Raw genomic sequence first — 23642 nt, forward strand, 5'->3', positions numbered from 1 at the left:
GTGCACATTTAATTCTGCCGTGATTTGGGCAGCCGTGGTTTTATGTTTTTTGGATACAATCCGGGTTAGCACCCGAACATCCCTTTCAGACAGCTTCCTCTTGCGTCCACAGTTAATCCTGTTGGATGTGGTTTGTCCTTCTTGGTGGTATGCTGACATTACCCTGGATACCGTGTCTCTTGATACATCACAAAGACTTGCTGTCTTGGTCACAGATGCGCCAGCAAGACGTGCACCAACAATTTGTCCTCTTTTGAACTCTGGTATGTCACCCATAATGTTGTGTGCATTGCAATATTTTGAGCAAAACTGTGCTCTTACCCTGCTAATTGAACCTTCACACTCTGCTCTTACTGGTGCAATGTGCAATTAATGAAGATTGGCCACCAGACTGGTCCAATTTAGCCATGAAACCTCCCACACTAAAATGACAGGTGTTTCAGTTATTTTGTCCAACCCCTGTATATTATAGTTTATACTCTGTTTTTAAACAAAAGCATAACAAGCCAACAAAAGCCTCTTCATTATGTAAACATACCTCTTATATCTACACTCTTTGATTATTTTATTAGTTCTACAATTACAGACTGTAGTTCATTTGTTTCTTTCTATACTGTGTTAGCCTCCTTTCTGTTCTTGATGACCAGGACCACCACAGAGCAGGTATTATTTAGGTGGTGGATGATTCTCAGCACTGCAGTGACACTGACATGGTGGTGGTGTGTTAGTTTGTGTTGTGCTGGTATGAGTGGATCAGACACAGCAGCGCTGCTGGAGTTTTTAAACACTGTGTCCACTCTCTGTCCACTCTATTAAACACTCCTACCTTGTTGGTCCACCTTGTAGGCATAAAGTCAGAGACGATCACTCATCTATTGCTGCTGTTTCAATTGGTCATCTTCTAGACCTTCATCAGTGGTCACAGGACGCTGCCCACGGGGCGCTGTTGGCTGGATATTTTTGGTTGGTGGACTATTCTCATTCCAGCAGTGACAGTGAGGTGTTTAATAACTCCAGCAGCGCTGCTGTGTCTGATCCACTCATACCAGCACAACACACACTAACACACCACCACCATGTCAGTGTCACTGCAGTGCTGACAATCATCCACCATCTAAATAATACCTGCTCTGTGGTGGTTCTGGGAGAGTCATTGTATGTAGAGAAACAGATGGACTACAGTCAGTAATTGTAGAACTACAAAGTGCTTCTATATTGAGTGTGAAACAGTTTTTGCTGTTTCTTACGTTTTGTGAATCTGGCAGTTGTTTAACATTTATTTCATAATGAATAGACCACTTGAATGGCGTTAAAAAGACTTGAAATAAAATCTTTTTACATTTAACTTCAAATGGAAGTTTTTTTTCTCTTTTGTAACGCGATACAAGGTTTTGAACTGAACAGCATATATATTTGATACCCCATTGCTGCCAGCTTGACACTGATAAATTCTGTAATTACTTTAATTCTTGATAACCTGCTGTAATAAACATAAGAATAAAAAAATCAAAGTTCCTCCTTGCATTTACAACAAATATGTTTTTGGAGAAAGACATGTTAATACTATAACATCAAATTAATCAATTGACAGGAAATTTATTATGGTCTGACATAACATTTGATAATGAATAAAAGATAACTCATTCATATATTGGTGAACAAAACTTTTTACACTTAATCAAAAGATTGAGGCTAAATTGCTAATATATCCAGTCAGATATGTTTAGTTTGTTTTATGTTTTATTAGGATTTTAACATCATGTTTTACACTTTGGTTACATTCATGACAGAAATGGTAGTTACTCATTACACAGGATTCATCAGTTCAAGTTTTAATATCAAACAAAATTCACCTCTACAATTCACCTCACTTGCACGTCTATGGACTGTGGGAGGAAACAGGAGCACCTGGAGGAAACATGCAAACCTCACACAGAAAGAACCCGGACCACTCCACCTGGGAATTGAACACACACACATACATTATATATATATATATATATATATATATATATATATATACTGAACATCATTAATACATGGGATTTGACACACTATCTATCTTAAAGCTTGCCTAACCTGACACTGTGCAAGTAGAAGATGCATAAAAATGAAATTTTAATGGTATGCTTCAAAGCTAACTAAAACATAAATGTTAATACTGGTCTGTCAAGCTAGATGTAGTGTTTGTCTAGTCTAGCAAAACAACCACTAACCAGTTTACAACTAGACTACTTGCATGGTTCTAAGGAGATGTTTGCTAACGTACTTACCTTCATATTTGTCAATGTTGCTGGAGTTGTACATTTAAAATCCTTTTTCCCGCTTGTTAGAAGAAGCAGTACAACCCATGCGTCGGTCGGTCTAAATCGTTCACTGTCAGACGAGGTTAATCTTGAACATGCTGTGTTCTATTCTTTTATCCAGGAAAGAAGGACAAATTCTGATTAGTTAAGAGAAAAGATTTATTAAGCATCAAATATACAGATTGGTAAAAGTAATTCTGGGCCCAGGACACTTCACACACATGACAGCTGTATGTAGAAGTCCCGTCCTCTGTGGGTTTGTGGTTCCTTCTTAAAGGGCTGACTCCTCCCTCTCTAACACTAGTCAACCAAAGCTTTCCCACGATTTCGCTGAGCAAGGGTATTTTCTTTGCACACGCAGCAGAAGTACAAGACTTGTGGTGTTTTCCTGTTCAGTCAGCTCTCACACTGTCTGTGTAGCTAGGACAGGAAACATCTGTACACATTGTTCCATTGTGAACCTTATTTTGCAGCTTACTTCTCAAAAGATAAGATCACTTTAAGTTTGTCTTTCCTTGGTATAGCACGTACAGAACAATAGGCTATTGTATTTCGGTTTCCTCTTTGAAAAACACATACATTCACATTTTAAATGTAAACTCAGCATTTACAAGGCCTCTTACAAAACAGATGTAACATTTGTAATCTGATACAATTAATACAGAACATTAATACTCAATTATACCCAACAAACCCCCCTTAATTGTCCTTCAGGACAATTACAAATCAAACAAATAAACAGAATCACACATTTCCTGATACAAAATGAAAATTAAAAGATTAAGCTAAATAAAAGTGCTATCAGCTCCCCGTTATGCGGAGATCGGGCTGAAAAACACCTAATGACTATGAAACAAAAAACCCGAATAAGAACAACCTATGCTAGAATAGTATTTATGAACAATCATAAGAATAAAGCATAAAAATTAGAACGGGAGAAAGATGAGCAGTAGATGATTTGGATTTGTCAGGTCCTGCAACTTGGGCTTCCTGTTGAGACAGAACTGCTATTCTCACCATTCTGGACATAGTGAGAAGAATTAACAAAAACAACAAAACAGTATAATAGAATATACAATAAGAAAGAAAAACTGAATTTTCCTCCACTTCAAACTTCCTCCAATTCAACTTCTTCTATCTCCTGTAGTCCTAATAGGGGAGTATGCTGCTGAAAGAACTGGGACTTCAGGTCACTCCCGTTGGAGAGAGTAGTCTCAATAAGTCTAGTAAGAAGGGTTCGTATACACGGGATACAACAACAGCCACATACCACGAGCAGAGTCATAGCACAGCAAATTGAGGTCATTATACTTAAAATTAAGGCTTTGTACTGACCAAACATTTTGGTCATCCAAGTGTTAAAGGGGTTCTCAATACCACTATTTTCAGCTAATTCATTACTTAAGGAGGTCAGACCCTCAAGAGCCCTGGTTATTGTCCCATCAGGGGCTGTATTGTTAGGAATAAATGTACAACACTGTTCCCCAAACATCTTACATACACCGCCCTTTTCAGCTAATAAGAAATCCAATGCTATCCTATTTTGCCACGCCATTAAACTAGTCTTGTCAAGTTGCTCGTGTATTCCTTTAACGGCATCTCTTGTGTAATTTACAAATCGCTGCTGATTATAGTATATGTAATTTATCCAATCTACATTTTTATTAACAGTGGACCACCAAAATAACAAACTTTCAAATCCAGCTGCAATTTGGTCTCTAGCTTTAAACTCGTCAGGGACCCCCCTGGGCACTCCAATATTATCAATATATACATGTGGGTCAAAAGAGCCCGATGGGCCTGCGACTGCTCGCTTAACACGGCCATGTGTATCCGTCTCCCTTCCCACCGGCTCTCCACCCAATGGAAGCACATATAGTGGCATCACCAACTGCACCAGGGCACAGGTTCCCTTCCAATTCTTAGGAAGCTTGGACCTTAAGACCTTAGGATCACACATCCACCAAACATCAGCCCTGGAAACGCTCTGATCGCTAAACCACCCGGAATTGAACCCGTCTGAGGTGTTTTCTGCGTCCACGGTGTCTCCACACCACTTCAGCTGACCCACCTCAACGGTCCCCGTGTTCCTAGCGAAACAGGTATAGTTCCCTCTGTAGGGCATGTATGCTGGGGGTACCACCTTCTGCTTCACTTCTGGGAACAGGTAGTGCACAGTGGTGCAGTTCCCACAGCCTGGAGAGCCACTGAACAAGGAGACCACACATTTTAGACCTTCTAGATCATTATATCGATTTAGAGGAAAAGGTACAGTACCCAGGTGTGGCCTTGCTGAGGAGCAAGCATAACAGTTGGATTTGTTGGCAGCGCGCGCAGTATACATGATCCAATTTAACCACTGATTTTCATCCTCGAATCCGGTTTCTAATGCAAACGTGTCCTTTATAGTAGTTATATTTATGGTCTTTATCAATACAGGCGTTTCCGTGGGAGGCCCAGTCACAACAATACTGTTGTCTGGAATGACAGTGGTTAGCTTAGGTGTTGGCTTCGGGATCACTGTCAGTTTAAACAACCCCAGGTTATCCGAACCCGACTGATAGGAGCCTAGCATTAAATACCTGCTGTCCCCTTTCTTTGGATTTTTCAGGGTCAGCGTTAAAGGGTTACATGCACCCTTACTGCAGGGATGCGGGGTGCTGCCTTTTATTAAGGACAACCTAGAGCTAAGTTCTTTTCCGCCTGTTCGATCCCCTGACTTTTCCTGCATATCTACCCAACCTTTGTATCCCCAATCTTTACCTGTGTTTGTCAACACTGCAGACCAACTACTGCACGACAATACATTTACTTCCACATTCCCTTTCTTCCTCAAACACTTAGTGTTACATATGTACTTTTCTGGCCATCCTAACTGATTCTCAACATAACCTGAACAATCCGAGATCGCACACAAATCAAACTGAGCAACACAATCAACACCCTCGGTACATGTAATGGTTGGGAGACCTTTGTTCACACTGCGATAGGTTCTATGAGTAGTCTGGTTTCTGTGGGACTCTGCTGTGGCTATGAAGATAATAGACAGAACAACAACAATTATTATGGAGAGTACACATATTGTTATTTTCATAGATGCACATCCCAGTCTCTTAAAAGCTTGGACGGTCACATCAGAAGGAGGGTTAAAAGGCATTTTTTTTTTTTCTTTTTAAGAAGTTGTACCTTCGGCAGGTTTGAAGGGTATATTACTGGGTAGGTATCAGTCTTCTACCCTCTAATGGACAGTGGGAATACACTTATATGGTTTATGAATCAGATTCTACAGTTTTGGTCCCACTGTCTGCCAAATCTTTTCTAACTTCCTGCAATGAGCGGGAAGGTGCTGTAGCGGGTACACAATGTGTTAGGTGGTGCCAAACTGCCCCTTTTTTACCTTTCACTTTGACGGTGTGGGTTGTTACCTCAGTGACTTCCCACGGACCCGACCACCTGGGCTCAGACCACTTTCTCTTGTGGACTTTCACCCGTACCCAGTCGCCAGGCTTGACAGTTTTAAACTCCAGCCACTCGCTGTCATCTGCTGGTGGTTTTGGAGGGGGCTCACTCCGCTGGACCTGTGTAGACAAAACTCGAGTAAGATTAGTTAGAGCCCGCATGTACTCATCTTCCTCTGTTTGCCAAAGGTCCAAAACTGGACCTGTAACATTATCCCTAGAGGGCCCTGGCATCCGTCTCCCCGTTAACAACTCATGTGGAGACAAATGCGTTTTTTCCCGTTCGACTGATCTCATGGACATAAGGGCAAGCGGTAGTGCATCTACCCATGTAAGTTTTCCCCCATGACAGATCTTTGCGATCTTGCTTTTCAATGTCTGGTTTGCCCTTTCTACTAGTCCCTGGGAGCTGGGGTGATAGACAGCTCCAAATTTGTGCACTATTCCCAAGTGTTCCTCCACTTCCCTCAAGTGCTTGCTTGTGAAATGTGTGCCATTATCAGACCTGATCAGTTTAGGTACTCCATAGCGTGGAATGAGCTCATTCTTGAGCCATTTCACCACTGTTTTAGCATCCTCTCGTCTAGAGGGTATTGCTTCCACCCATCTGGTGTATCTGTCAACCATTACCAGAATGTACCTAAATCCCCTTACCACATTATCAGGTCCCATGTCTGTAAAATCAATGCAAATCTCCTTGAAAGGTGCATCTGGAACTGGAAAATGTCCCATGGGTCTCTTAAGGGGACGCTTGATGTTAAACTCTGAACAAGTAGGGCATTCTTCCACATAATTTTCCACTATTGCCATCAGATATGGGTGCCACCAGTGTAATGCCACTTCTTTCATGGTTCGTCTGGCTCCCACATGGGTGGGTCCATGAGCTTGTCTAATTAGCAGGGTGCATAGCTCTGCTGGAGCCACAAGCCTCCCATCTACTGATCTCCAGATTCCATCCCTCTCTACTGCTCCCCTTGCTAACCACTGATTTTTCTCATAGGCACCACTTTTCTGTTGCATCTCACGCACATTGTCAAGTGATAAGTCAGGTATTCTTACGTCAGCCTTTACAGTCATTTGTACAGTGTAACCTCCTGCCTTTTTAGCTGCAGCATCTGCTGCATTGTTTCCCAGTCCCTCCAAGTCACTTGTCTTGGAGTGCCCTTTGCACTTAATTACAGCTACTAGTTTGGGCAACAAAGTAGCACTTAATAAGGCTTTTAGGGCTTCTGCATGTTTCACAGGAGTGTTTTGAGAGGTCACAAATCCTCTCCTCATCCACTGCGGTCCATCCACATGGACTGCGCAGTGGGCATAAGCAGAGTCTGTGTAAACATTTAGGACCTTGTCCTTTCCTAATTCTAAAGCTTTTGTAAGTGCTACTATTTCGGCAAGTTGGGCTGACGCTGGCTGGGGTATGATTTCTGCTACTCTAGTGACAAAGCCTTTCCCCTGTTGTTCAATTACAGCAAATGAGGCCACATTTCCCTCTTCTCCTCTATAACAACAACCATCACAAAAAAATACCACTTCAGGATTTTCTAAAGGGTCACTACCGAGGTCTTCCCTGAGTCTCAGGTCCCTCTGGGCCACAAACTCACAGTCATGTGGTTCCAAATCAGTGTGCGGTAATTGTTTTGCCATATTCACCGTATCTTTGTGTGTGAATGTGATGTGTGGTTGTGTCAGCGTATCGCTGATCCTCATCTTCCTAGTGGGTGAAAGAGTGAATGCTGTAGAAGTAAGAAAGGCAACAACACCATGGTTCGTGTTGATCACTAGAAGGTGACACATGACTAAATTAGCAGTTTTGTTAACAGCCTTGGCTAGAGCTGCAATTTGTCTAGTGCAATGTGTTTGGCCCTGTTCCATTACATCTAGTTTTGAGCTATAGTACATGAGAATCTGTCTATTACTTTCCCTCCCCCCTTTCTGAAAGAGAACGGCATTTACAATACCGTTCCTTTCAGAAACATCTAGGAAAAAGGGTTTTTCATAATCTGGGGCCTGTAAATGTTCAGCATGCGCCAAGGCTTGCTTTAAGTCAATGAAAGCTTTTTCGGCGTCAATGGTCCAGATTAGTTTTGCTTTAAGGTTCCTGTGTCCAACCATAGCCAAACAATCCCTAAGAGGTTGCGTCAAACCCACATAATCAAAAATGAAATTACGGCTGTAGCCCGTTAACCCCAGGAACGCTAGTAGATCCTGAACTGTACTGGGTTTACCATGTTGCAGGATGGATTGACGTTGTGTAGCAGTCAAAGTGTGACCAATGGCCGAAATTTGGCGTCCCAAAAAAGTCACCACTGGTCTAGCAACTTGCAATTTGTCCTGTTTCACCTTGTATCCAAGGTTAGCCAGCAACGTGAGCAAGGAGACAGTGGCTGCTAGACAGGTGTCTGCATCAGGGGCTGCTATCAGTAGGTCATCAACATACTGGACTAACACCGTATTGTCAGGTAAGGTTAGGCTGGACAAATCAGCTTTAAGGGCTCTATTGAACAGACCTGGGCTGTCCTTGTAACCTTGTGGCAATCTGTTATATGTATACTTCTGTCCCTCATATGTGAAAGAAAAAATTTGTTGACAGTAGCTGGCCAGTGGGAGGCAGAAAAATGCATTTGCCAAATCGATAACAGTGAAATAACAATGGTCAGGAGTCAGATTTTGCAAAGCCAAGTATGGGTCTGGGACAGGGATATTTTCAGTAACAGTAGCTTTATTAATTTCCCTTAAGTCGTGCACCATACGCCATCCCTTTCCCTCTCCTTTGGAGACAGGTAGGATCGGGGTGTTCCAGTCAGAATTGGATTTTCTGAGAACACCAGCTGTCAGTAGTCCAGCTATGGTGTCTTTTATACCTAGAGATTGTTCTGGTTTCAAAGGATACTGAGGTTTCCATACTGGGAACACACCAGGCTTCAAACCGACCATAATGGAGTGGTGTGTCACCAGACCTACATCAAATGGGTCAATGGTCCAAATGTGAGCTGGAACTTTAATTAGGTAGTTTTCAGTCAGTTCGTGGTTAGTGTGTTCTCTACCATGGTGTCTGGACAGCAATTGTTCCTCCAACACCGCTTTGTCAATGGATTGATTGTCAATTTTCCAGTAAAAGCCATCTAATGACCTACTTAGACAGGGAATTTCAGTGGGAACATATGTATTGGTCATGGCTTCCTTGACCATTGGGCCCAAAGACCTAGCCTCATATCCTTTTCCTATGGCTAGTGTGACGTGGGGAACAGTTGGGTGGCCAGTAGCTTCCACAAACCAGGCTAGCTGATCTGGGCTAAGCGAGACAGATGCGGCCACTCCAGCCGCACCAACATATAGGTCAGTTATTTCCAATAGTTCAACATGACCCTCCTTTTCCTCCTCCCATGCTTGTTGGTACTGTTCATCAGGTGTGCGCAAATAATTATAGGTACAATGTAATGGATCAATGGGAGGGGAGTAGGCCCCAATGGACAGGATCCAAGGCTTCCAGGACTGATAAGTACGCAAAAGACGTGGTGTGTCTGGCCCGTCGATCAACAGTCTAGACCAATAGACAGTAGCATTAAGTGTCGGGTTGTCTGGTGTCGGGGCATTGGACATGAACAAAATCTGAGCAGTATTTGGCGGACGATGTCCTGCTAAGCATAATTTCAGACCTTGATCTGTACAGTAAATAGTAGCACCTAATTTAGTCAACAAATCACGGCCCAACAAATTGACAGGGCATTTTGGAGCAAATAGGAAAGAGTGAGTTAGGGTCTGATTTCCAACAGCAGTAACCAATGGCTTTGTGTATTTTTGAGTTTCAATTTTCCCTGAATATCCAATTGTGTTAAGTGTCCTGTCTGTCATTGGTGGCTGCCAGCCCCCTGCACCCGTCAAACAGGATGCAGTGGCACCAGTGTCCACCAACAACTGAACAAGGCGACCCTCCACATGGCAGGTGACCAATGGTTCTTTTTCAAAAGCTTTCACACCTGCTGTTGGATACCCTGGGCCCCATCAGTATGAGTCACTATAGACCCCATCCTGTCCTAGCAGGACTGGGGCCTGGTATGCTACGCCAGGTGCTAAACCAGAATTTGGGACATGACCAGGAGCAATAGGCTGTGTTACGGCATATCTTGGGGCACCCTGCAACTGAGCAGGAGGAAACCCCGCAGCTTGCTGACGTCCCATAGGTGACTGAGGAACTGCCATCATTCCAGGTTGTGGTGGGATATGTTGGTTTGGGCAACTTCTGGAGAAATGTCCTGGTTGACCGCAGGCATAACAATAATTCTCCCTTCTTGGCTGTCTGCCATTGAATCTCCCTCGCCCACGGTTGGGTTGGGCCCTATACCCATAGTTTTGATCACTTGGGTAAGTGGGCTGGTACGCACCTGTCAGATATGCTGTTGGATAAGCTGCTGCAGGCGGAGGTAGGGGCTGTACTGGAACGATTGCCTGTAGCTGTGTTTGAGGGGCATACTGATGAAGTGAATTTTGGGATTCCAGGGCCACCAACTGTTTTTTATCTCGTTTATCCTGGGTGGCAAGTTTATCTTTTTCAGCGACTTCAAGTTTAAGCAGACGTCTTGCGAGGACGTCCAGCTCATCCTTCTGTTGCTGTTGGGCTTCCCTATAGCGACGCACATAATGGGCCAGAGTAGCTGTCCATTTTCCATCCTCCATGTCAGCCAAATCAATGACATCCTCTAATTTGGACTGTAATTCTTTAGGTAACCCCCTTAATACTTGTGCCCTGTATAACAACATGGTAGCGTCAGTCCTGTCATGTCTTTCACCTGTGTTCTCTAACCACTGCTCTGCACTCCTTTTCAGGTACACATGTATGTCTTCAGAGTCCTCTAGTTTCAGGGATGATAAATTTGTCAGATTTCGAGTGGTTGGAAACAAGGAACGTATGGAATCCCACAGGGAATTCCTAATGCCATTAAGGGACTGGTCAGATGTCAGTTTATTGGTATCGGACAAATGTTCAACTTGAGCCAGCTTATGTTTTCCTTCAATACGTACCAAAAGAGCTCTGATGTCACCCAAGCACAGAGCATCGCCAGCTGTAAACTTTTCAAGTTGTGTAATCCAATTTTGCCCACCCTTATGTAATGGGGGCAATTTGTTCACTAGCCCCTCCATATCCCTGTGACTCCAGGGGACATATTCGACCCCGGAGTGAGTGGTAACCAGCGGGAACTGCCCAATTTTTGACTGAGCCTTAGACCGAGTGTTCGCAGCTGGAGGGTCAAATTCCAGCTCAATCAGTGGTCCAGTGGCACGGTCAGAATTAGAAACTGGTCCTTTAACTACAAGGTCCATTCCTGTTATTGTTACACTTTGAGAGTGCTCATGAATACCGGGATGGGAGGCCAGAGCTTCTGGTCTGTTAGATACTTTACTACAACCACTTAGCACACTACTTTCGTCATCAGTGTCACTGGCGCAACTTTTAAGCTGTTCTCTATCCTTATTTTGGTGTTCGGGCACACCTGTAAGGCTGTGACGCATGTCTTGGGGAAAAGGATCAGGCCTAGTGCCATGGATGGCAGATATTGGGGTAGATTTTGCATTTGGTGATTGGTAATTGCATTCAGGGTAGCCTGGTCTCCCGGACCTGTCTATTTCAGTCAAAACTATGTGTTTTAGACGGTCTATGTTTGCAACTTGTTCTGTAACTAACAAGGTCAGTCCATCAATTTGGCGTTGTTGATCAGTCTCTCCCTGAAATGTTACATCCAATTCGCCCATTTCTATGCCCAATACACCACTATTTACTTGCAAAACTGGGGCTTGTACGCTTAGCTCAGGAGCAGTTACAATAGGAGAGATCGGGGCAGGTAAGCCTGGTACTAGTTGATCAATACAGTGAACTGCTTCGTTATAAGCGGGAGGTCTTGCTTGTTCAGCCAATATTGGATAGATTTTACGAATTATTGGGAGTAAGGAATCAAAAACGTGATTTCCAGGGCAATTTTCTTCCTTTGTTTTTTCAAGAGTAGGAATATCCTCTGCCCTGACAGTGGGTGTGATCGATGGGACTTTTGAAGATTTAATGTCTACGTTTTTCTCTAGAGGGTCATTCATGTTTACAGTGACGGCCTTCATGTGTAGGAGTAAATCAGTGGCATTAGCCAAACGATCATTGGCTTTGTCCAAAGCAATTTTTAATGGACCAAATCTATGTTCTCCTCCCCTTTGCCACTGAGCTAAAGCGAGGCTTTGATTCCCTTTTTCTACAGAAAGTATACGCTTTCTGTCCTCCCCAGTAGGGGCAAGATTTGAATCTGCCGGATACAAATTCTTATCCTGCCACTCAAGGAGCAATTTTTCAGCCTTTTTGATTTTAGATTTTCTCATTTTTGCAATACTAGTAGTTTCAATTCTACTGAGAATACGCGCCTTCAGTTTTCCAGCTGTGTCTACTTCCTCTTTACTTGATTCAGCCATTATTATAATTTTTAATAAATCTGATTATTACAAAACAAAATACAATACAATAGAATACAACCCCGTCCACCAAAAGAGAACCCAAGTTCCTCCTTGTTAGACCTTAATTTGTTTTCCAAACGATCAAGCTTCTACCACTAGGTGGCGGACAGTCATTGGAACCCAAATGGTCAGAACAAGAAGATCCTTCTGTTAGGTTCACAATACTATACCACCCTTATATTCCTAATTTTCTGGCCAGTTATATTAACCCTTCTGTATCATTAGACACAGAGACACCAGAAAATACACATATATTCTAAATACATTCACAACAAATTCCCACTTGAAAAACAATCAATGCAATAATAGTAATTACAATAATCCACATTTTAACTAGTAAATCAATATACCAGAAAAACTAAAACAAACTCACTAAATTTCAATTTAGTCAATACTCTACTGCCACCTGGAGGAGTCAATCCTCAACTCCTTTACATAAAAAATAACAAATACATACAAATGACAAACCAGGAGTCAATCCTCTACCGGCACTTGGGAAGAGTCAATCCTCGATTCCCTTACATACAAACAACACGAAATAATAAGGCACGAGTCAATCCTCTAGTGCCACTTGGGAAGAGTCAATCCTCAATTCCCTTATAATACTTTTACCAATTTCTATAGGACAATTTTGTACTTAAAATGATACGCAATAATTTAAAGACACTTACTGAATCAGAAGAATTCACACACTCACAACTACTTTATCCTATATAATCCTATGCAGAAATTCAATTTTAATAGGTTTTCTGCTTACCTTTTGGCCGGCCTTGTAAGTGTGCAATTTCCTCCAACTCAAGGTCTGAGAACTCTTCTTGGTTCCTTTCTTCCCAGATCACGTCGGGGTCACCAAAATTGCTGTGTTCTATTCTTTTATCCAGGAAAGAAGGACAAATTCTGATTAGTTAAGAGAAAAGATTTATTAAGCATCAAATATACAGATTGGTAAAAGTAATTCTGGGCCCAGGACACTTCACACACATGACAGCTGTATGTAGAAGTCCCGTCCTCTGTGGGTTTGTGGTTCCTTCTTAAAGGGCTGACTCCTCCCTCTCTAACACTAGTCAACCAAAGCTTTCCCACGATTTCGCTGAGCAAGGGTATTTTCTTTGCACACGCAGCAGAAGTACAAGACTTGTGGTGTTTTCCTGTTCAGTCAGCTCTCACACTGTCTGTGTAGCTAGGACAGGAAACATCTGTACACATTGTTCCATTGTGAACCTTATTTTGCAGCTTACTTCTCAAAAGATAAGATCACTTTAAGTTTGTCTTTCCTTGGTATAGCACGTACAGAACAATAGGCTATTGTATTTCGGTTTCCTCTTTGAAAAACACATACATTCACATTTTAAATGTAAACTCAGCATTTACAAGGCCTCTTACAAAACAGATGTAACATTTGTAATCTGATACAATTAATACAGAACATTAATACTCAATTATACCCAACAAACACAACAAGTGTAAAAGAGAGCCATGGCTAACGTTATCTGCTTGTTGACGACCGGCGAATGAATACCGGAAGTTGATCTGCCAGTATACGAGAACCCGGAAGACAGTCGTGCATAGAGCCTATATCCGTTTCTCCTTGATCAGATCGTGGGTTGTGCGAGCTGACCTGCGTTCACAGTGTGGAACTGAAAATGACTGGATTATGAGAGAAAGGGGGGAAATCCAGAAAACATTACAGCGTTTAATCAGGGTCAAGTTTTACTCAGCAATTCATTTTTAGGGATCTGTGCCACTCTAAATAAAGATTACGGTACAGAATATTGTTGGTTATTGGACTTAAATTAATGTGAAAATGTGTTTGCATGTTTTATTACATCCTTAATAATTGTCAGTCTGTGTAAATGGACTTAATTTGTCAGTACATCATACATTTGAAACAATTCACTTGCCTGAAAGACTAGCTTATGAATAATTCCCTGCTAGTAAACTTCTAATAAGTCACAGTTAGAGATTGGCTTGCATGCTTTTGCTCTGGATTCAGAGACTGCTCAAAATGCTCACAGAAATGGGGCTTTGGTAGATTACTCCTTTACATATTACTACATAGTATGGTACATTGCACTCCTATATTTATTATTGTTTGATTACCTACAGGCCTTTTTCAACTCATCTTGTAACTTTGCAGTATTTTTGTGTATGTATGTTTCTGTAGCTTTTACTAGACACACACTCGCTGAAGACAGTTTTGCTAGACCTCCCTTCTATTGGCTCCCAAGTCCTCCGCAAAGCTCCAGCCAGCTATACAAAAATAGTGGTAAAAGGGATGACTCGAGCAGAGATGATTCTGAAGGTAGGTTCCTCTATTTCACAATTATTTTGTGAAGCTCTTAATCCGTCCTCTGTACTACTCCTTGTTATCTCTGGTGATGCATACAACAATAGAGGAGTCATCAGAAAACTTCTGGAGGTGGCAGGAACCAGTGTTGGAGCGGAAATCCAGGGTGTAGACAGTGAAGAGGAATGGTGCTAGTACAGTTCCTTGGGGTGCACCAGTGTTGCTGATCACAGACTCAGAAACACAACCATCCACTCTGACATTGTGGCTGACCTGTAAGGTAGTCTGTGATCTAGAATGTGGTATCGGGGTGCAGGTGCATCTCCAGCAGCTTCTCTCTCAGTAGGCAGGGCTGGATGGTGTTGAATGCACTAGAGAAGCCAAAGAACATAATTCTCACAGTGCTTCCCTGCATGTCCAAGTGTTTCATTTCTTTTGTGTTGTTCTGTCCCATTTTGGCCTCAATCTTCTCCCTGTAGCAGTTTCTAGCCTCTCTTAGTTTCTTTTGAGCAGCCCAAAGTTCCTCTCTGTCTTTACACATAAAGGTCCTCTTCTTCCAATTGAAGGTTTTTAATTTCTCTGCTTATCCATGGCTTATTGTTGTGGTAGCAGCGAACCATCTTGGTGGGTACTAGTGTCCTTACAGAAGCGGGTATATTCCGTGATGCAGTGAGAGAGGCCCTTAATGTCCTTCTCATAGTTGTTCTGGAACAGTTCCCAGTTTGTGTTCTGAAAACACTCCTGGAGTCTCCTCTGCTCCCCTGGACCAAATCTTTACAGTCTTTGTGCTAAGCATCTGTTGCATAATCATTGGCTTGTGGGTGGCCACAAGGTTATAGTCAGATTCTCAGAGTGGGGGGAGGGCAGAGGAACTGTATGCCCTTTACACATTGACGTAAAAGAGGTCCAGGGTCTTTTGAGGGCGCTGGGATGTTGTCTGAAGTCACGTAGTGACAGAGTGAATGATATCCCTAGCACTCTTTGCTGCAGCCGATGGAGGGATGTAAACAGTAACAGCAGGTGTGTGAGAACTCCCGCGTTAGATAGTATGGTCTCAAACATACCACCAAAAGTTCAATATCTGGAATGCTGATACATTCCTTCAGAGTCACATGTCCAAAATTACACCATCTAGAGTTGACAAATACAGCAAGACTCTTCTTACTGCTTTGTTTCCCTCGAGAAACCAGCTAGTTCAATTAGACTATCCAGTACATTCTCATGCAGCCATGTTTCCATGAATCACAGTAGTCTTCACTTCCTGTAGACCCACTGGTTGTTCACCAAAGCTGACAGTTCCTCCACCTTGTTCATGAGAGACCTCAAAATTGATCCAGTTTGTGTTAATCCTTTACATAAAGTAAAGAAAAAAAGAATACCAGGCTGTTCAAAAAAATAGCAGTGTGGCAGCATTTTCTTTTAAAACTCAAAAATGTAATGTATTAACTGAGAAAATGTTTGAGGTTTCACATTACTTTGAATTACTGAACTAATATTTAGTGGCATAACCATAGTTTCTAAGAACTGCTTGACATCTGTTATGCATGGAGTCGACCACCTTCTGGCACCTCTAATCAGGTATTTCAGGACTACATTCCACAGTTCTTCAGCATTTTTAGGTTTTGCCTCAAAAAATGCATTTTTGAAATCACCCCACAAGTTCTCTGTGGGATTGAGATCAGGGGATTGGGCTGGCCACTCTATTCAGACCCTTTTATGAAATACTTTGTAAAAGTTCTGTTGGCAGCAAATACAACTACTAGAAACCACTTCCGTGCTGTTTTGTATGCTTCGGCCTGTTGTTACAGTCTAAGTTTCTTAGTAGTCTTTTTTATTTGTCCCTGCCACTGCTGAGTACCAGAGTAGCATAATGCTTGTTTCACTGTAGGGATAGTATTGACCAAGTGATGTTCAGTACCAGTTTTGTCCCGAAGAGTTCAGTTCTTGTGTCATTACACCAGAGAATCTTTTTTTCTCATGTTGAGTCATGTTTTGTTCACCTGGTATGAACACCCTTCCAGGTTGGAGGCCATCCACTGGCAGACTGAACCAGCCACATTTGTTTTGTGCCTGTTGTGCATGTTTTTTTCTTTACACTTAAAAAAAATGTTTTTTTAATTGCTGATTTTCCACAACTTTTTAAATACAGCTACAATAATTAATAATTACAAACAAGGCTAATTCAGCTCTGTTCAAGCATAGAGTGTTAGTTCTGTTTGAAAAGTCTTGAATTTTGCTTATATTTTATTTGGTGACTGCCTAATGCCAAGTTCACACTACACGATTTTTGCACGGCCAGATTTCACTCGGCGACTGGTCGGCGCTAGATTTGCTGGCTCGGGAGCAACTCGGCGTTCACTCGGCGATCGAAACTCGGCACTCAGTCGCTATGTGTGAACTATCCAACAACTCGATTCGACCGGCTCGCTGAGTGCTCGGCGACCGGATTGAGATATCTAGCATGTCAGATATCTGATCTCAGTTGCACGTCTGGCAATGAGTGCTCTGTCGAACAGCCAATGAGAACGCAAGATACCGTGTGAGGGGAAACGCTGGAGAGGAGTGTAAACAGGTACATAATATAGACAGGGACATAATATAGTTTATATCAGAATACACCGGCACACACACAAGCTTTACAGTATTTCTGACTTGATCGTTCTCTACAAAACACCAACGTTGCATTGCAAAAATATTAATTAACCTCCAACTTACTATAGAACAATCCATACTGTTCGTGTTGCCAAATCCACTCAGATTCATTTATTTTTTCCTCCTTGATTTTACGCTGCACATCAGCGCACAAACACTTTGGTCACTTGCTACTTGTTGACGTGCATTTTTGGACGTGGTATCATTAAACCCCTCGTCACTTCTCGCGTTTGTTTTCTTGACAAAACGTAGTTTGGGAGACCAGAGAAGCTCACCTGTGATTCCAGTTGGTGATAGGCCGTGTAGTGTGAATCCCCCTATCGCTAATCAGTCGTGTAGTGTGAAATATACACCGACTGAAAGACTCCCGAGTGCAGGAGATTCAGTCGTGTAGTGTGAACTGTACAGCGACCCGACAAATCAGAAAGTCGTGTAGTGTGAACTTGGCATAATGCTCACTTGGCTCAAGTTGGAGCATTAAGCTGTTGAGACAGGACCAAGCCCTTTCCACAATTGTCTCAAGTTCTTTGTTTCTCCACAGGTGGTCATGGCGCCTCATGAGCCGTCAGTGGTCTTTGTGGATAACTACATTAAGCTTTTAGCTGATGGCAACCCTGAGACTTTCCAGAAGATTCTAGACATGAAGGTTAGTTCACAAAGATTTTTTAAATTTAAATGTGTTAGCAAAATGTTGTAAACAATAGACTCCATCGTGTTATTTCTGAAATAATAAAGCTTTATTAAAGCAGTAAAACGAAATGCTAATCTTTACAAGCTGCAAAATTCTGCAGACCTTGTCAAAAATGCTATTTGTAGATGTAAAGCTAAAATTCCTTCTATATGCAGGCTTATTTCTTTTGTCCAGGTTGGTCTTGCTTTGTGTTTGTAGTGCTCTCACAGTTTTGTGTTATTCTTCAGGGAGTGAAGCGCAGTGAGCAGAACAGTATGCTGGAGCTTTTCAGACTGAGGTTACCCCCTCTCCCCTCAGGGCCAGACGCAGGGCCTGCCATGTCCTTTAGCGCTTCAACCCCTGAACAGGAGTCCTCACGCATCCGCAAACTGGAGAAGCTCATTAAAAAACGAATTCAGTGACTACTGTGTCAACATATTAGTTTGGACTAGATTATGGATCTCCTGCAGTGAGATTATGCAGTCCTCAAAGATTATGTGGACATGTTAAATGTTGATAAATATGAAAATTTCCACACTTATACGAATCAATTGTCTTATTCTGAAAACCTTAATCATTGATCACTTTAAAACCTTAATCATTAATCTTAGAAATTGAAAGTTTAATTGTGAATTTTTCACTATTGTTAAGCATTGCTAGCATGTATGTCATTCACCCCTCTACCCCAGTGTGTTTTTTGTTTTTTTTAACACTAATGTGCAGACTTTCCATAATGCGTGTCTTTTACTTTGCACATTTTTCTAAAATATGTTTGCACCTAAAGTAAAGTGGATGGCAGAAAGATTGAAGGATTATCCAGCTGCAACCTTGGCACAAATCCTTCAGGCTTGTAAATCTGATCATTAAAATGATTTAAAGGCATTTTCCCTAAATGCCCCCTTTTTAATTACAGTAAATGGTTATGTGGAATTCAGAGAATAGTTTGTGTGTTAGGGGAAGGTGGGTAAAAAGGTATACTCTGTAATAGTCTGCAATGTAGCAGTTGAGCCTCGGGCACTCTGTGCCACAGAGAGTTTGGGATTTTCTGTCTTCTAGTGAGTCACAACCCAGTTGCCTTGTATATGCCTTTGGAATGGGTACAGCTGTAAAGACTCACATTGCAGATGTTTTGAGATGTTTATTATGGTCTGAGCAGACCCTGAGAATGCAGTCTCACTGCATGTGTGTAATGTCTAATTAGTCAAAAGCGTCTGGATAAACTACTGTTAAATTATGTCCATCTTATTATAATAGTTAGGAAACTGGTCTTATGCCTTGTCCATACATGTTTGGTTATTAATATATGAAAATATAAAGAGTTTAGTTCTAAAGTTGTTGTCTTCTTTTGTGTGTGAGAGTGTTGAATTTTCTAATTATGTTTATACATCGCTTTAATGTCTATTTATGGTGCATTTGTTGTTTGAAGAAAAAGGAATTTATACTGTCATATTGCTGCTAATATAACAGTCACCAATTAAATCTGGGCAAACTTTTTGCAGTCTGCAATAAAAATAAAAAAAAAGTAATTGTTCAGAGGAGGGTAGTGTAAGTTTTAGTTGTCTGACTACTGTCCTGTCTGATTTTGTGTATGGATAATTACCAGGTACACCAATTTTCCCTGTATTGACAAAAGAACAGAAAGTTTTACTGCAGACAACAGCTGCTTTTTATGTTTTATATTTAAGTTGCAACTAAGAGATGTAACAGAAACTCTAGCCCATTGAATAGATACAACCCCAAATCAGAAAAAAGTTGGGACAGTATGGAAAATGGAAATAAAATTAAAATGCAGTGTTCCTTTCATTTACTTCGACTTTTATTTGATTGCAGACAGTTTGAACCCAAGATATTTCATGTTTTGTCTGCTCAACTTTATTTCATTTGTAAAAATACATTCCTGCATTTCAGGCCTGCAACACATTCCAAAAAAGTTGGGATGGGTACAATTTCAGGCTAGTAATGAGGTGAAAAACTAAATAATGATGTGATTCCAAACAGGTGATGTGAATAGGTGATTGTAATCATGGTTTGGTACAAAAGCAGCATCCAGGAAAGGCTGAGTCTTTGATGAGCAAAGATGAGGATCTCTAGTTTGTCAACAAATGTGTGAGAAAATTATTGAAATGTTTAAAAACAATGTACCTCAAAGAAAGGTTGGAAGGGATTTGCATATTTCTCCCTCTACAGTGCATAATATCATTAGGGACAAGCTTAAGCTGAACACCCGTGATCTTCGATCCCTCAGACAGCTCTGCATCAAGAACCGCCAATTAAAAACAGCTGATATAACCACATGGGCAAGGGATTACTTTGGCAAACCTTTGTCAAGAACTACAATACAGAGTTACATGCACAAATGCCACTTAAAACTTTACTGTGCAAAAAAGAAGCCTTATGTTAACCATGTCCCGAAGCAGCATCGACTTATCTAGGCTCTGAGGCATCTAGGATGGACCATCACACAGTGTATTGTGGAAAAAATGGATGCCGTGTGCTCGGACTAAAGACGAAAAGGACCATCCAGACTGTTATCAGGAACAAGTCCAAATGCCAGGGTCTGTCACACACTAAAATTTATGTTTCTAGACCTTTGGTATTTTTTTTTACATTTTATTCTTTATTACTGTACCCATACTGTAGGGCTTTTTTCTGTAATTTAGGTGAAGTAAGTGGTACATGTCACCAGGTACCTACAACAACGTTTATTATATTAAAATTTACTTTAGATTTTATTTCACTATATATGTTTTACTGTACCTATACTGTAGGACTTAATATGGTTGTAGTGAATGGTACATGGGTAATTTACTAACCTGCATTACTAAGGCAGTTTGACACTTTCATCCACCGTTGTGCCACCTACAGATCTGGGATTGGGCTTATCTAGACATGATAGGCTTGGTCTTATCAAATATCTGACTTAAACTACTGTACACATACACTATATGTTGAATATAATAATGCTGGTCTGCCAAACAAATATTTCACTTCCTTTCAAAGGTGTTCATTGTGGTTGAGGTAAAGGCTGTGTACGGACCACAGGAAATCCTCCATAATACACTCATCATACTATGTTTTATGGACATGCTTTGTGTACAGTGGTACAGTAATCTAATTTACTACCCATCTAATTTATTTTATATAATTCATTTTCTATACGTGTTAGCATTAGGTGTGGCCGTTAACCACTATGGGATAATGCATAGTCTGGCACTAACAATTAGTGGGTGTGGGATTATTTCACAAGAGATATCCTCCATGGCAGGTATTGTGTGTGTGTGTGTGTGTGTGTGTGTGTGTTGTTTGCATTTTAGGCTGTGATGAGATTTAGTACATTCAAGCCCAAGACTTATAATTCCTGCTAGAAGGTGGAAATGTTGTTTTTAATTGAGGGGAAATAATAATATTATCTTACCTCAGGACATTGTTTACAAGTGATTAAGAAAGGAGTTCAAGATTGTCAGGTCAGTCTTTAAACATAATCCTCATCTGTGGTCATGATTTGTCACTGGTACGAGCAGCAGAACTTAGGCTCCCCTGACCAATGATAGAATAAGGAGTGTGGTCTTTTTCAAATGAAGACATGCTAGTTTAAGTGTTTTGAGCATCTTTTTACGAGGGTTCTTCAAACAGTTTTCGCACTTATTGAAACTCTATTTAAAAAGAATTTCAAAAACAAATTACATCACTTTTTTTACATAGTCACCTTCCCATGCATTTTTTTCCAACGTCGTACCAACTTTTTAATGCCAACAGCAAAAAATGTTTTTGTTTGAGCATGTAGCCATTGATGCACTGCTGCTTTCACATCATCACATGAAAATCTTCCTCCCCTTAAAGCTTCTTTGAGTGGTCCAAAAAGGTGGGAATCAGATGCCACTAAATCCATACTACAAGCTCTCAGACACAACTACTTATTACTCCTCCCGCCCTCAATAACAATAACAATTCTGCAGTTATATTCCTCCAAAATTTATCCAGAGCAGTGTAAATAATTGATATTTTGTTATGGTAAGGTGGCACAACCAGTTGGATTTAGAGGGCAGTTGTTTAGCGCACAAGGTAATTTGGATTAAGAACACAATTGCATTGACACTCTAAAAATCTATTGAGACTCTGCGGGTATGAATTATTTACTGTAAACATACACTGTATGGCCAAAAGTATGTAGGCACCTGATCATTAATAGGCTTCATGCAGGTTACTAGAGAAAAAAACTGAAGCATTGAGTTGCAATTGTGTACAACTTCTTAATTTTAAGGAGGCAAAAATTTTGCACACAGGGCAGGTTGGATTAGGATCACCAAAATATTTTATTTGTTTTCTTTGGTTTATATACAGTATAAACTATCAACAATATGAGGGTGGAGATTGGTGGTGTGACTCGGTTACGGAATGATAATATGGCAAGCAGAGGGGGCCTGAAAGTGGTGCTCTAAAGAGAGAAAAATGGTGATCTAAAAACACACTATCCAAGATGAAAGCATCACTTCTGTAATATCGATAACATTTACCTTTTTCTGATGGAGTTTGTTTTTAATACAATAAAAAAAACTTTTAAAAGTCAAAGTAAACCATCAGATAAAAGTTACATAATAATAACAATAATAAAAATAATAAACTAATAATAATAATAACTGCTGAGATTCTAATCCTTGAGAAAATTGAGAATGCATAATGACCAGTGCCACATGGTGCATATTTCCAATCAAGTCACACTTGTAAAAAGCTGTACTACTGCACATAAGCTGATTTGGTCCCTTTAGAAAAGAAAAAGAATAGAGTGTTGTCATCTGGCATTACACAAGCCTCAAACAATAAGCACATACTGTAAGCACGAATTGGATGAGTGAGTTGGGTGGCATGGGTTGTAGGAGTGGGTGGTTTTAATATATGATTAATGCTTGCAGAATTTACCACAAGTCTTTTTTCTGGACAGCGCAATAAAACTGTAACAGGGCATGTTGCATCTTGCTATTGAATCGTAAGCCAAATCCACACACCTGCAAGAATGGAAGTAAAAAACAAGTGCTAATGTTTTAACCAAGGCAGAGTAATACTGACTAAAAAGCCACTAACAAGAAAAGAAAAAAGGGCAAATAAATAAGCTGGCCAAAATAACAGAAACAAAGCAACAAATGAAAGACACAACAACAATGGAGAAAATGGATAGAACTGAGAACCGGTTGCTACGATATGACTGGGGGATCCGGGCGTCTGCAACAAATCAGTTCTCAGAAAAAACAATAGGGAATCTTCAGAAACTTTTGGCTTTGGCAATGCACAAGCGGCACCCAAACCCCACCAACTAGTGCATCCCACACATAACGCAAATTTACCAGTGGAGGCCGCTCTGAATGTAAAGTAATGTTGCCACTGGTAGTGCTTTACCACCGAAAGAACTGTAGTTCTAGAACTGTTTTCGTTTGGGCTTCTTTGAACCTTGGTGCTTTATAGAGAACCAGCCCAGGATGCTGATAATCGTTGAGAATCTTCGTCACCAGGAGAGCTTAACATAAAAAAGCTTAGCGTGGCTTAATGTACTAAAAGAATGACATAAGAACATTAATTTTCTCTCTGTTATTACTGATTATAGGTGCTCTGTACTGCTAAAATTCCTCAGTTGTTGTTTTAGTACAACAAGCCACCCTAAGCTTTATTTTTCCATGTTAAGCATTGTTCATACTGCCTGGGTCACTTTTCCGCGTCATATAACACAGTTTGTCTCATTGGAGGCGCTTTGAAACTGTCAGCGGCAAACTGGTTCAAAGTTTAATCAG

The 23642-nt window shown here is 41.1% G+C and overlaps 1 protein-coding gene across 1 annotated transcript in view; it reads left to right on the forward strand.

The window, feature by feature from the left end:
* vps53 (VPS53 subunit of GARP complex) overlaps window positions 1–19179 on the forward strand; it is a 49384-nt gene extending 30205 nt beyond the window's left edge. Inside the window, exons 20-22 of the mRNA XM_063016426.1 lie at window positions 14418–14555; window positions 17734–17838; window positions 18111–19179. Of these exons, the coding sequence (XP_062872496.1) occupies window positions 14418–14555; window positions 17734–17838; window positions 18111–18284 (417 nt within the window). The 3' untranslated portion in view covers window positions 18285–19179. The remainder of the gene's footprint in view (window positions 1–14417; window positions 14556–17733; window positions 17839–18110) is intronic.
* The last annotated feature ends 4463 nt before the right edge of the window (window positions 19180–23642 follow it).

This window comes from Trichomycterus rosablanca, chromosome 20 (assembly GCF_030014385.1).
Source record: "Trichomycterus rosablanca isolate fTriRos1 chromosome 20, fTriRos1.hap1, whole genome shotgun sequence".
NCBI classification, from domain to species: Eukaryota; Metazoa; Chordata; class Actinopteri; order Siluriformes; family Trichomycteridae; genus Trichomycterus; species Trichomycterus rosablanca.